This window comes from Colias croceus, chromosome 20, assembly GCF_905220415.1.
Source record: "Colias croceus chromosome 20, ilColCroc2.1".
Classification (NCBI taxonomy): Eukaryota; Metazoa; Arthropoda; class Insecta; order Lepidoptera; family Pieridae; genus Colias; species Colias croceus.
This window is the reverse complement of record NC_059556.1, coordinates 4,904,822-4,919,083: the sequence shown is the minus strand read 5'-3', so window position 1 is coordinate 4,919,083 and position 14,262 is coordinate 4,904,822. Positions and strand designations below refer to the sequence as shown.

The 14,262-nt window shown below is 39.4% G+C and overlaps 2 protein-coding genes across 2 annotated transcripts in view; one reads left to right on the top strand and one right to left on the bottom strand.

Annotated features, from left to right (window-relative positions):
* Nucleotides 1-14,262, top strand: part of LOC123700951 (dopamine receptor 2-like) — a 104,748-nt gene that overhangs the window by 49,606 nt on the left and 40,880 nt on the right. The window lies entirely within an intron of this gene.
* LOC123701037 lies at nucleotides 10,075-14,022 on the bottom strand. Its single transcript, XM_045648450.1, has one exon. The coding sequence runs from the start codon at nucleotides 14,020-14,022 to the stop codon at nucleotides 10,075-10,077; it is 3,948 nt and encodes a 1,315-aa protein (XP_045504406.1).

The window sequence follows — 14,262 nt, the reverse complement described above, 5'->3', positions numbered from 1 at the left end:
AGACTGTCATAAAAGCAAATTTATCGTTTACAGTAAATAAAACGTGACCTATTGCGATTTGGAGATTATTTAGCTTCCCCTAACGGAAAACACCCTCAATACGTGTTGTTAGAAAAACATTCAATTGACCGAATCTAGGGCCTATTCTACGTAAATAGTCTTTTCGGCTATAATCCGTAATTTCTTCGGCCTCAAACAACTGCCAGTTAAAGCTATTTTTCTAGGATTTGTAAATTACATTTTCGCGCTAAATTTTTGTTTTTAAATAATTTATGTACCCAGTTTCACTCTCACAACTAAGAGCCAGCGCGCACGAGAAACTTTGTCTCCGCAACTATTTTGTCTCTCCCATCAACTCTATAGGAAGTTGCGTCGCTACGTGCGCGCACTTTCTTACTAGCCCATAGAGTTGATGGGAGAGACAAAATAGTTGCGGAGACAAAAGTTGCTCTTGCGCGCTAGCTCTAAGATGAATATATCGACACGTGTCACATTAAAATATGACAAGCCGTTTAGACTGGTAGTGCGTGCCATAAAATCGGGTAAAAAGCAGACTGGTCTAGGTCTATAGATATGATATAATTTGTATCGTTTAATTTTCTTCATCTAAGTACAATAATATATTAGATAGTAAATAATATAGTAAACAAAAAGCTCATACAATAAATAAATTTCATAAAAAGACACGAAACCTAACAGAACATTTGATACAGAGAAAATCTGTCTGTGTAGTTTTTCGTATTCTAAAAATACAAAACATTTACAACAAGCACACCTTGTGTCGCAAACGGTATATACACATTATGCTCTTTTTATATACGTATATTATCTGTGCTTATACTAATTAATCATGCAAGTATAATATTATAGTACTTGTATAAAATGTATAAAACCATAATCTAACCATGATCCCGCTTACACAAAATCCTTTTATTGGTGCTGGCGTTCCGTCTGCCACACTCGATTTCGCTCAAATGAAATGTCGCTTTTGTAAGTAATGGCTGCAGTCAAATAGTAAATTTGAAAGTTTAAACCTTTAAGACAGTTGGCAGTATTTGTACGTTTGGGAAATTAAAGTTTATGCAGTGTTTTTCTTCATCGCTTTCGCGTTGACCTCCGTTTTATTATCTGTCTCAAACTCTCAATATGATGATTTTATTCATTGGATACATAATTCACTTTCTTTAAATAGAAGACAATCAAACATACGAATACATCAATAAAATAAAACAAACGGAGATCACATTGTGCAGAGATCAACCTACAATTTCGGTTTCCAAAAAACTCACAGATTTGTATGATTGAGAGTAATCGTAAATTTGCGAAGCATGTACAGAAAATTAAAGATGTTTGTTAGGAAACAAACAGAGTTTGATCCGACCAATCAAGAGCGGTTTATAAGTGTATAGTTTGCTTCATATGGATTATAAACTATCGAAAAATAATACGTAGATATTGTAAATGTTTTGGACAATTTCTCATCAGTTCATAATCTCGCGAGACAGATTATAAGATAATAAAAATATTCATACACATAGAAGAGAACAAGTTATATATTATGTCATATATAGTATGTAAGTATTACATTATTTGTTTTACATTTCTCTCTAGACACTCGTATCTCTTATGAATGTGTCATTTTGTCTTCGAAATAATATCATCCGTGTTATTATTTTACTATAAAAATTTAAATGTGTAGGTATTGTGTAGACATGTGTTTGGTATACATTATAAGTGACATAAAAATAATTAATGAACTTGGTAGAATTTCACGACTTTAATCGTACAATATTTTGGAAGTATTACCTATAAGAGTTGTTTTTGCATAAAAATTAATACTGTAAATTATAATAGTAATGTTATTGTTCGTTTATTTATTTTATGGCAAAATAAGAACACATAAATATCAGTCTTAAAGAAAAATGTAACAAAAAGTAGCAAAACATAGTTTAATCCAAGCTCAGAGAGTTCAGAAACGACAAAGAATGTGTAAATGCCGCGTTTCCTTGTAACTTTTATTGGAGAATTTACTGCGATTCTCAGCTGAATTTAAAGTGGAGGTAGATTTATATCCTTAAACTCATATCTTATGATTTCTACTAAAAGTTTTCATTTAACTTTATCAGGGAAAAAGGAATTCTCATCGCATCTTGTTTTCAAGTAAAATACTAAAAGTTTCAATTAGAAACATTTAAAAGTTATTCAGACTCTAAAATATGAGTAAAAGTTATTCAGAAAAAATGTTATATTAATTGAAGGTATGGACTGCTTTTATGAAATTAATTTCGAATTTAAAACTATATACCTATTTATTTGCTTCTTTTGCCATTTGCTTCTTTTTTACAAATAAAAATTAACATTTTACAGTTTGTGCATTGCAAATTGCAATGCATAGGTACCTACTTTGAATGCGAAAGGTGTGCAGACGGTAAAATTTCGTTACTTTAACCGAAACCCTCTTACTTACATGCTAGAAATTCCCAAACCTCCTTACATAATACAGAACATGAGCAAATCCCAAAAGATTTAAATTGATAGTAGATACACGAAAAGTAAGGCAAATGTTGAGCTTAAAACCATTCTTCGTTACTTTGCGTGCTTGTAAGTCTTGGCTTAACTATTATTTCTCTTTATATTACGAGAAAAGTAATTAAACGCTTAATTATCTCTTTAGATCTCTTAAGGTTTCAACAACTATCTTTGTCAGGATTTATTTAATGAACGCAAATATCAAGGGACTGAGTATTTCGTTAATATGTAGAGCAATACTTACATAAAATGAAAACCTAATCTGTAATAAAATGTAATTACTATAAGGTAATTACATTAAGATATAAATTTATACAATAGAAAAAAACATTTACATTACGATAATCTGTTATTATTAATAAATCGATAAATTATTTATGTTTCTGTTATAGTGTTAAGGAACAGCGGAACCTCCTGACACAAGCATTTTATTCGCGTACTAGGAGTGTTCCTATCACAAATTAGTTTAAGACATATTATTGTAAAAGAAAGAAATGAATAATTTTAATTTTTGATTTTTTTAAATTTGAATCTTACAAATACATCACATACATGACAGTAATGCTAAGTCTACACGGATCCGACTCCAACAAGGATTAAGTTTCCAACAAAAAGTGGTTACGATGGTCCTCTACGTCAAACTGTTTATCAAGATTAGAGCGAAGCTAATTATTTTATGTCTAAAGTACGGATTCGGATTATAATTTTATTTCGCGATAGCCTGCTATATATTTTTTATATAATCTATGATGACAGATTCATAAGACGAGAAAATAGTACATGTTTTGTGCTTTTTTCAAGGATTTCATACATGTTAACATGTAATAAATCATACAAAAATCGCTCGTAAATATTACACACTTATAAAAATACAAAGCTTTTTCCCTTTATATAAGAATTCATCACTGCTTGTTTCACACATACCTACTACATTTTTTATTACCAAAACATAAAAAATAAGCTTCTGTATGATTCTAGGCACAAAAACCCATACGAATTGTCGTTAATATTGTCTTGTTATTTCATGTTCTTAAAAATGTATTTCGACTTTCGAGGAAAATGATGTCCCGACAATATCGTCAAAACATTTGAACTCATCCATAAATGGTGAAAAAATTCTTCAAGTTCCACTCGTTATCTTTTATGAAAAAGTGGAAAACAATTTTTTACCGAAACAATTTGAACAAAAGAAGTTTCTCTAATACCGTCGGCTCGTTCGATAGGACGCCAAAATTGACTTTAACTTTGCGTTTATTAAACATTATTTTACACACGAATGCATTCGAATTGATTTTTAAGGCATTTGTCCTCAATGAACCTTTAACATTATCAAAATAACTGGGATCGGATTATTATGAGCGTAAAATCGTTAGTTTATACTAATTCTTTGTTTATTCTTTGACCCATCGGTGAGAGCAGTTGGCGTTAATATTTACATAGAGATCAGGATTCAGGGGATTGGAGACATACGACTGGCTTGTGGGGATCAAAATGGTTTATAATATGCCGTAGATGCCGAAGTGAATACGTATAATAAGCAATGATAATTGTTACAGAAACTCTACACTAGTAAAAGTTGTTTTATACTTATTTTATTTAACACTAGCGGTCCACCCCGGCTTCGCCCGTGGTACATATTCACGTTTTCTCTACATAAGAACCATACTCGTACAGTCGTACTTCAAGGAATATAGTAAAAAACAATTAAAGAAATCGGTTCAGCTGTTCTAAAGTTATGCGCTTACCAACACATTTTGGGATTAATCTTTATATTATAGATTTGATAAAACAGAAATTACAAATAAGTACCTACCTACTTATCTTTTTATACAGAAGTATGTAGATTAGAGTATCATAATTAATTACAAGTTCTCATTTCCTGCGTAAAAATAAACAACTTGTTTTAACCATAAGAATTATTATGTCCCACAATGTGCATAAAAACCATTTTCCAAACATCAGACATTTTCGTTAACATGCAAAGTTTGATTATAAACATAAAAACTTTTCCTTGTTGCTTTTATTTTTCTTTATCGCGATTCACGACCCTTTTCGGCATAATCTATCAGCGCACTACAATTGTTTGTTTAGAATTCTTTCTGTTGCAAATCCACTGCCGACTATCAATCATAGAATAACTATTAGAAGCACTCTTGACAAGGTCGCAACTGCAGATAATTAATATGAATCGACTTTTAGCCCATCATAATTACCTACACGACTTGTTTGTGTAACAACTCTTTGTTATGAATCTTTTGAAAGTTGTTTGGAATGAATGATGGATTACAGCATTGATTGAAAAATTAACTAAATCGACACAATATTCTGTCCGATAGATTCTCATCACTTCATAGTATAAAACAAAGTCGCTTTCTCTGTCCCTATGTCCCTTTGTATGCTTAAATCTTTAAAACTACGCAACGGATTTTGATGCGGTTTTTTTTTTAATAGATAGAGTGATTCAATCATTCAAGAGGAAGGTTTTAGTATATAATTTATTAGGTTCTAGACAAAGCGGGCGAAGCCGCGCGCGGTAAGCTAGTCAACAGTATAGTAAAGCATGAATGAAACTAAATGTTGAAGGAGGCTAAAAATATAAACACTGCAAACGCAGCCGTAATGCAACTGTAACCTACACCCTAATTGGTTTACCGACACAAATGTATGCGAACAGCGGTGCTTTTATTAGCAATGAGACGCTTGTATGGACTGATAGAGTTCTATCAATAGTTCAGCACCTACATAACATAATTGCGATCGTCTTAATTCCCCCAGCGCGATGTAATGATGTAAATTCGTCGCGTCATGTACAGAGACAACAATTTGACGTAAGCTTAACCTAATGTAATTTATCGGTAAGCCGTAAGCACGAACGTGATAATTAACACCGCTATATTATTCAACACTTAATTGTCTATCGTTAAAATAATTTAATCTTCACAGTATATTATGAGCGTTTATTACGTGTAACGCTAAACCGGGGCTAGAATTTATTAATGTCATAGTAAACATGACAGTATTGTAGGTACTGTATGTTATAATAATGTTGAAATATCCAATGTATAAAAAGGAATGACTTAAAATTTAAATATCGAATAAATCAGAGAAAATCCAATATATTAGGTCCAGGGTAATTATGTTGCCATAGAAGAAAATTCAGGACCAAATTTAAATTGTAAATATTATTATTCTTACAGAAATAGTAAATTAATTTAACTTTATACAACATTACAATTGGTAATGACTCAAAAATTCTACCTTTACCCTTTCGCTTATTCAAAATAACCGCAAATTACCATAATTTGTACACAAGAAAATACAGTTAAAATGAACGTTTAACCTTTTGCTCGTGAATTTGGCAAACCATTAACAAAACAACAACATTTAAAACAATATTATTTTTAACAGAAAAAGAAGTTGGAAAAGTTTGTTTTGGACCCTCGGGCCTTCTTTGGATTTTATTGTGACGGTTTGCAAAGTTGGTTTTTAGCATCCGCGTGGGTGACAATTCTGCGAAGACGTCGTTATTCGAGCGTAAAAATGATAGTAGGTACAAGAAAAATAATGGCTGTAATCGCATTTCATTTCCACGCTTCAATTAGTCCAGGAGTCCGCTATTCTCATTTTCCTGCTTATTTTCCGCCTTAAAAATGAAGTTAGAAGCCGATTGGATTGGAATTTTACGTTCATAAAATATTTCAATATTTGGTGGAGAAATTGTGTAATTGTACTGATTAATATTTGATTAATTGCTATGATAATTCTGTTTTTATTGTTAACGGATAATAATACTTTAGATAGTTAATTAACCAAACCCATTGTCGTCATAGACCTAGGTAATAAAATGCACCATGTGAAATTTTACATAGGGTAAGAGGTACAATTATTGGCACCTAGAGCAATTTACTGACTTTTAACGCTTGTGTAAAATCAACTGTTTATACTAGCGACCTACACTTTATGGCATTTGATTGTAAAATATATTAGGAACCATTTCGAATCAAAATTTAGCTGTATTAATAAGACTTTACATGATAAAATTAAACAAATATTGAAAAAGTCCCCAGGGCACTATTATTGGCACTCGGTGGTATAGTGATTAACATAGTGAAAGGTACAATGACTGGCACTGCCAATAATTATACACGTGGTATGCCAATCAATACGACGGAGAACAAATAGTGTTGGGAATAGGCTTGCAATAATAAAATGCTGCAACAAATAGTAGCTAGGTGTCTATTAACTGTTATAAGCCATGCAGATTAAAGAATCGAATTGAAAATGGGCGTCCGCTCGCTTCGTGATTGGTCCGCCTCTCATACGTTCTCGCTCTTCCTAATAGAGATTGAAAAAAATGCAAGATGTAAAATGATTTATCTTGAATATCTTTGTTGAATTGAATAATAATAAAAAAAATCTGGCTTAATTCACACAGCACCATCCAACATTGTGTTTACTACCTAAATTAAATACCTTTTTTTAATTACATATTATTATACCTACATGTTATAGCACCTTAGACACAACATGATTTTGTTATGAAGAAATCAAATCCAGGACCTTCTGCGTAGGAGGCAATGTTACTTTCTATCAGGCCTGTTATTGTTATTATAATTATTTACGAACGTTAGCACATCACTACTACTCCTCATTAAAAGTAGGTATAATTATTGGCACCATACGAGTACAATGATTGGCCCTGCCAATCACCTTAAAAGTACAATAATTGACCCTGCCAAAATTTGGATGCAGACTCACTATCACCATAATATGGCTTTTTATGAATAGAACTTTTAATGCACGTCATAAAAAGTCCAAAATCTAACATGGATAATTGTTAAACCGTTATCTATTCATTGGCCCCCGTGCCAAAAAACTGTACTCTCTTACAAAACATGGCTCATAGTCATTGGCACCCCAAGAACTCAATAATCAACAGATTTTTATGACAAATTTTGCTTTAAAACTGTAATATAATAACTCATTAACAAGTACAAACAACACACCAATCATTTATTAATCTAGTAACAAAGAAAAACAACTTACAAACTTACCCAGTATTAGCAAAATTTGTTAAAAAATCACGATAAAGTTGTTGCGCTCAGAACCATGACAGAAAAGATTTTTTTTCTCCGTGTTACGAGTTATTAAAATTCATAACTACCATTTAGTGTTGCCCATAAATAATGGGGGCATTATTTGGTAAATTTTATTTTTGGTAATTAGTCAACGAACCATAATAATTGCATGTTAAACCTCAAAGTGCCAATCACTGGGGGGGTGCCAAGGTTAGTACCCGTTACCCTACCTGATATCGAAAAAGTTTTGCTTAAAATCGAACTAAAAAAATATCATTTTCATTTATATCATAATTTATAAAAATTATGTCAAAATTATTTGTACATCTGCTAGTGATAATCTTATTATAAAGTTAGTACGTAATGTTAACAATTTTCGAGGCGGAGAAACGTGGAATGTGTGAGTTAAATAATGCCGGGAGCTGGTAATAAGTTTTGTATTAGGATTAAATGAACTGTAGAAAACAAGATTATGTGCCTGAACGCAAAAGTGTAAAGAAATGAAATTGCCACCAACCTGAAAATTATTTATCTCCTGTTCTCAACTGAAAACGTCGAATCAGCTTGATTTAGCTCTTACATTGAACACAACAGCAGAAAATGCTTGAAGTTTCGGATAATATACGTCAGTTAGTAAAATAAAATATTATACAAATATTTTCAAATTGAAAAGTTACAAAGCAGCAAGCAGCAAGTTACAAAGCACGGTTGTAAAAACATTTTCACCAAACGTGAAGATAAATAATATCGATGACTTTAACCACAGATAATATAATTATTGAGGTCTTAGAGTATATATACTATCTATAGAGTGCGAACAACCAAGTGGGAACAGTAGGCACAGGTGGGAACAACACGACGTTCCCGCCGCGAGCGCTCGCAGTCGTGGTTGAGTGCTCACGAAGTGCGTTGCTCTGGATTTTTTTTCATATTACGAATAAACATGGTGAAATGTGCTGTTCTATCTTGCAAAAACGATACTAGAAAATACACAAAATTGAAATCCACTATCACATTCCATCAGTAAGTCGATTGTTATACTTATTTTTATGAAAATAAATCTAGCATCGCGGGGGTGGGTAGGTGAGAGGCGGACACGCGCAGGCTTGCTCGCGCGCCTCACTGCCGCCACGTGATCGTAGTGATGTGACCTGACCAACGCTGTACTCGATATAAAGTTTACTAGAAGAACTATATTTTAACAAATTATTTATTTAACTTAAAATTTAAAACTCTTTTAAAAATGTATTATAAATATATTTGTGGTGTGTTTTGTATGATACACTTTCTAAAATTATGAATGCGAATGTAAATGTAAAGTATGTAATGTTACGATATATTTTCTGAACCGCTAAATTGATTTTGAAGATTTTGATAGTAGAATGGATAAAATTAAATAAAAAAATTATTAATATTATTTATTATATTATCATTTTAAATTATTAATTATTTCTTAATATTTTTTACCATTTTTAAAATATTTGTTGGCGGCAGGCCCTCTCAAGTGGACTGTAGTGGCGGGGGGGTTTGTAAATAATACAAACAATTATTTCTTCATACGCAGAGGGCCAGGGTGCCAAGCCGGAGCGGAGTTATTTCCTTAGTTTCTTCTTGTAGCGCGGGAGCAACTGGAATGCCATGACGCAACCGGTTTTGCGTCGATATTTATACTCTACGTGTTATCCCCTCCACTCCGGCTGGCCACGCCCCTTTCCTCACCCTTTATTTTCATTCTCTTTATTTTTACACAATTTTACATTTTCTACGTTTTCATTACATTCATTATTATATTACTAATTAATCCTACATCCATAACATATCCCGCCAACGCCCCGTTTAGACTGCGCGCACGATTTTCCCGAAATTTACTTTTATACTACCCCGTCCCCCGCTTCAGGTGTATAAATATACTGCGGGGAACGGTTTGGGCGCGCAGTCGCGGACGTGATGCTGTCGGGAAAAGAAACATTAAATTTACATATCCTAATCATTACATAATCATTAAATATTAACATCTACAATAGTAAATTCAAAGAAAGACAAAACATTATCGTATACTTAAGGCAACACATAAACAAAGACATTTTCAATATTCAATAAACAAACATAAACATTTACTATCATTAAACAAGACATAAATATTTTAAATTCCAAGTAAATAAGTCTTCAGTCATAATCTTTCATGAATTTTCCTATCTAACAATTTAACAAACATCTTTACATATAAATTCGCTATTCTATCCTTAGTTATAAAATAATCCTTCAGGCATAAGCCTTCAGGAGCTTACTCTACGTTAATACTAGACAGATTAAATACTTTACTTTCCAAACATATAAAACTTTACATTTAAGAACTCAAATAAGACATACATTTATTCATACTAAAAATAAGCCTTCAGGCGTAAGCCTTCAGGAGTTTATACGTTATCTTATTCTATACTAATTAAATGAGTTGTGTACTTTACATTTACGTTTCGTCGTGCACATTTCTCCCGCCGTCGCACTCTGCGATTCGAACTGGTAGCACGACGATCTTCTTGGTGGGCCGCCGGAGGATTCTGCCGCCGCTGGTCTCCACGTCGACCACTCGTACCTCGCCGTCCTTGCCGGGATACGTGGCGATGACTCGTCCTCGGGGCCACGTGTTCCTCGGATGATTGGAGTCGCACACGATGACCAGGTCGCCGATCTTGGGGGCCGCGCCGCTTGCGTGGGGCTCCCGCCGCTGTTGGAGTACGGGCAGGTACTCTCGCACCCAGCGTCGCCAGAAGGTGTCGGCGAGCTGTTGCGCGCGCTTCCAGTGTGTGCGCGCTGTTGTTTGGTCTTCTTCGATGGTGCAGGGTGGCGGCACGTAACAGTTGGAGCCCAGCAGGATCATATTCGGTGTGATGGCGGGCGGCACGTCGGGGGTCACGGCCACATGAGTGAGTGGGCGTGAGTTTACGGTGGCTTCTACTTCGGCGAGGAGTGTGACGAGCGTCTCGTCACTGGGGTGCTGCTCGTGAAGCGTGTGGCGTAGGGTTTCTTTCACGGTGCGTACCATGCGCTCCCACGCGCCGGCCATGAATGGGGCGGCCGGCGGAAGGAAGCGCCAGCTGATGCGGCGGGCTGCTGCTTCTTCTTCAAGTGCGGCCCACGCGTCCGTGAGCTCTCGGTTGGCCGCGCGGAAGCACGTCGCGTTTTCTTTGTTCGACGCCCACCCACGTAGCTCGAAGCCGGCGTATCGATGTATGCGATCGACGTGCGCCGTTATCTCCTTTGCTTCATCTTCGGTCGCGTAGCTATGTATATAGTCGTCCATATAATGGTTCTCTTGCATCGCGCGTGCGGCTGCCGGACTCTCGTTCGCGTGTTCTTGCGCGTTTCTATTCTTGATGTAGAGTGCGGTGCATGGTGATGAAGAGGCGCCGAAGATGAGCGATGTCATACGATATTCATCGGGCGGCCCGTCGTCGCGTCGGTCGCCACGCCAGAGGAAGCGCAGCGCGTCGCGGTCTTCTTCTATAATTTTTATCTGCATGAACATTTCCTTGATGTCGGCGGACACGGCGATTGGATGTTGACGGAACTTCATGATGACGGCGGGCAGAGATTGCAGTAGGTCGGGCCCGGGCAGCAGCATGTCGTTGAGAGAGCGGCCGTGTGACTTAGCGGCCGCGTCGTGCACCAGACGAATCTTCGCTTTGTCCGGGTTGATCACTGGAAAGTGTGGGAGGTACCACACTCTCCCGCCGGTGGGCGGAGTCTGCGCCTTCTCTGCATAGCCGGACGAGAGTAGATTTTCGATTCTTTCCTCATATTGTCTCTTCAGCTCTCCGTCTTTGTCCAATTTCTTTTCCAATGTCTTCAGTCTTTTCAGTGTGTCGCCGTAGTTGTTCGGTGTATCTGCGGACTCGTCTCTCCATAGGAGTCCGGTTTCATATCGGCCGGACGGCAGGCGTTGACTTTTCTTTTCCAGTATGTTGAGTGCCTGCTGCTCCGGGTCGCTGCGCTGTCGCTTAGGTTCGATGCCGATGGATTCTAATTCGAAGTATTTCTTCATCATATTTTCGAGTGTGTCGGGTGACTTCTCCGCTTCCGAGAGATGAGAACAGAACAAAACTGGGTGCTTGTTCGATGAACGGCAGCCGTGCAGTACCCATCCTAACAGTGTCTTCGATGCGACGGGCTGACTCCTCTTGCCGTGCCGTAGTTTACGTGTTATAATGAGCTCCCAGTTGTCTTGTCCGATCAGCAGCTTCGGTGTTGCATTCTCGTACAGCAGGTCGTCTTGCAGGTCGTGCAGATGGTTGCAGCGGGCGATGTCACTTTCGCGGATGGACTGCGTGAACGCGTGGAGTTGGTGCACGGTGCGGGCGTTGTCTAATACGTAATCTTTTTCTTCATGCCGTCCTCGTACTCGTGCCTTCACTCTCTTGCTGTACTCGTGCTCGTTCTCGTGTCCATTCACACCTTGAATTGTGATGGACTCGCGTGGCCCGTCGAGACCCAGCTGTTCTGCAAGCGCCGTTTCTATGATGGTCACCGTGCTTCCCTCGTCGAGCAGCGCGTACGTGTCGCATTTTCCTTTCGGCCCCGTGATGGTGATGGGGGCGATCTTCAGATACGCGCGGCGGCGCGTAGGTTGCTCCGACGTAGCGCTGTTGATGTTTATCGCCGACACGAGGACTTTTTCGTCGTTCTTCGTTTCGGCTTGCGGTTGAGTCGTTTCTTCATTTTTCTTTTCCGCTGTCTTTGTATGATGGAGCATCTTGTGGTGCTTCATGGTGCACCCGTTGAGGCCGCATGGACGAGCGCGGCATGTTGCTCGTTGATGTTTGCTTCGCAGACAGCGGAAGCACACTCGATGTTTCTTCGCTATTTCCCATCGTGTATTTACGTCGCTGTTCGTAAATTGTCGGCACTCGATAAGCTTGTGTTCTCGCTCGCACACCGGGCATCTTGTTTCTCGCTCGCTCGCGTTGCTTGCTGCGTAGGCGCGCTCCGTCCTTTTCCTTGTTATCCTCTCCGTCTCTGTGTCTAACGGAGCGTAACTGGAGCACTTGTCTGCTTCTTTATTCAGGAACTCTGCGAGCTTTTTCAGTAGCGGTGTCTTGTCTCGTTCGTCGGCGGCGAAGTCGTACCACTTATTCTTCATGATCGGTGTGAGCTTCTCGAGCACCTGCCGCAGCATTTCCGGGCTGTGCAGGTATTCTGGTTTTCCTAGTATTTCGACGGTGGCGACGATATTCGCTATTTTGTTTGCGAATATGCAAACATCCCGGGGGTTGTCCGACACTCGTGGTAGCGATTTAATTTTTTCCATTTCACCCAAAACGAGCGTGTCTGGGCGGCCGAACCTTCTCTGCAGGGCTTCGATGATCTTCTCGGGTCCGGTGTGTGATATGAGTAGGGCGGTGACGGCTTCTAGGGCTGCTCCTTTCAGCGCCTTCCTCAATCGTGCGACGTTTTCCCCGTCGGTGAATCCCTCTTCAGTTTCTTCATACGATGCCTTGAACGATAGCCACTCGTTGCTGGAGCCGGTGAACGTCGGTAGTTCACCGCCGTATCTTATTACTTTCCTTTGGCTTCTTGCGACTTCGTTGAAGGCGGTTACAATTGCCGCAACTTCTGGTGACCGCGTGGGCGGGTCTTTCTTCGGTTCCCGTTGCCCGTCGTCCTGTTCCTGGCGGGCCCCCCATCCTCGGTCTTCCTTGTTGTCGGTGTTCTTCGCTATGTAGCGTGGCGGTGAGAGCTCGCGAGTCGGGTTGGCGGCGGGTGGCAGTGGCTGGCTTGAATGCTGTTTCAACCACGACTCGACCCGTCGTTCCGGTTCGTAGTCCTCTTCTTCCTCTTCCGTTGTTGATTCTTCTTCAGCGCGGATTCTTTCTAACCGCGCCTTTTCTAGTTCTGCTGCGGCCTTCGCTTGTTCCAGCTTTAGTTCGGCTAGGCGTTCCTTCGCCTCCAACTCCGCGAGGAGTCTCTTGCGGGAGGCTACGGAGCGCCGCGACCGCACCTCTGATGCCTGGCGGAGCGTCTTCGAGCGGCGTGCTGGCGACCCGACGGCGACGTTCGATGGCGCCGCGAGAGCGGCGTTTGTATTTAAGTTGACGTTGCTTATTGGCGCCGCGAAAGCGGCGGTCGTCGGCGCGTCGGCGTTGTCGGCTGGCGCCGCGAAAGCGGCGTTTGTGTATCCTACGACGGGTGACGGCGCTGGCTGCAACTTGTCGGCGGGCATGGTGCTCGGCGTAGGTGGCGTCGAGCTGCTCTTTTCTTCTGTCCTCGTCGTTCTCGTCGCGGTCGTGCAGGTCTCCGATGTCTCCGTCGTGCCGCTCGTTTCTTCCGATGTGTTCGTTGATGACGTTCCTGTGGCGGTGGCGGTCGTCTCGGATACCGATGGCGTGGCTCCTCTTCCGCTCCGGCTTCTCGTGTTCATTTTTCTTCTGATCCGGTTCGAAGCTGACCAATGTTGGCGGCAGGCCCTCTCAAGTGGACTGTAGTGGCGGGGGGGTTTGTAAATAATACAAACAATTATTTCTTCATACGCAGAGGGCCAGGGTGCCAAGCCGGAGCGGAGTTATTTCCTTAGTTTCTTCTTGTAGCGCGGGAGCAACTGGAATGCCATGACGCAACCGGTTTTGCGTCGATATTTATACTCTACGTGTTATCCCCTCCA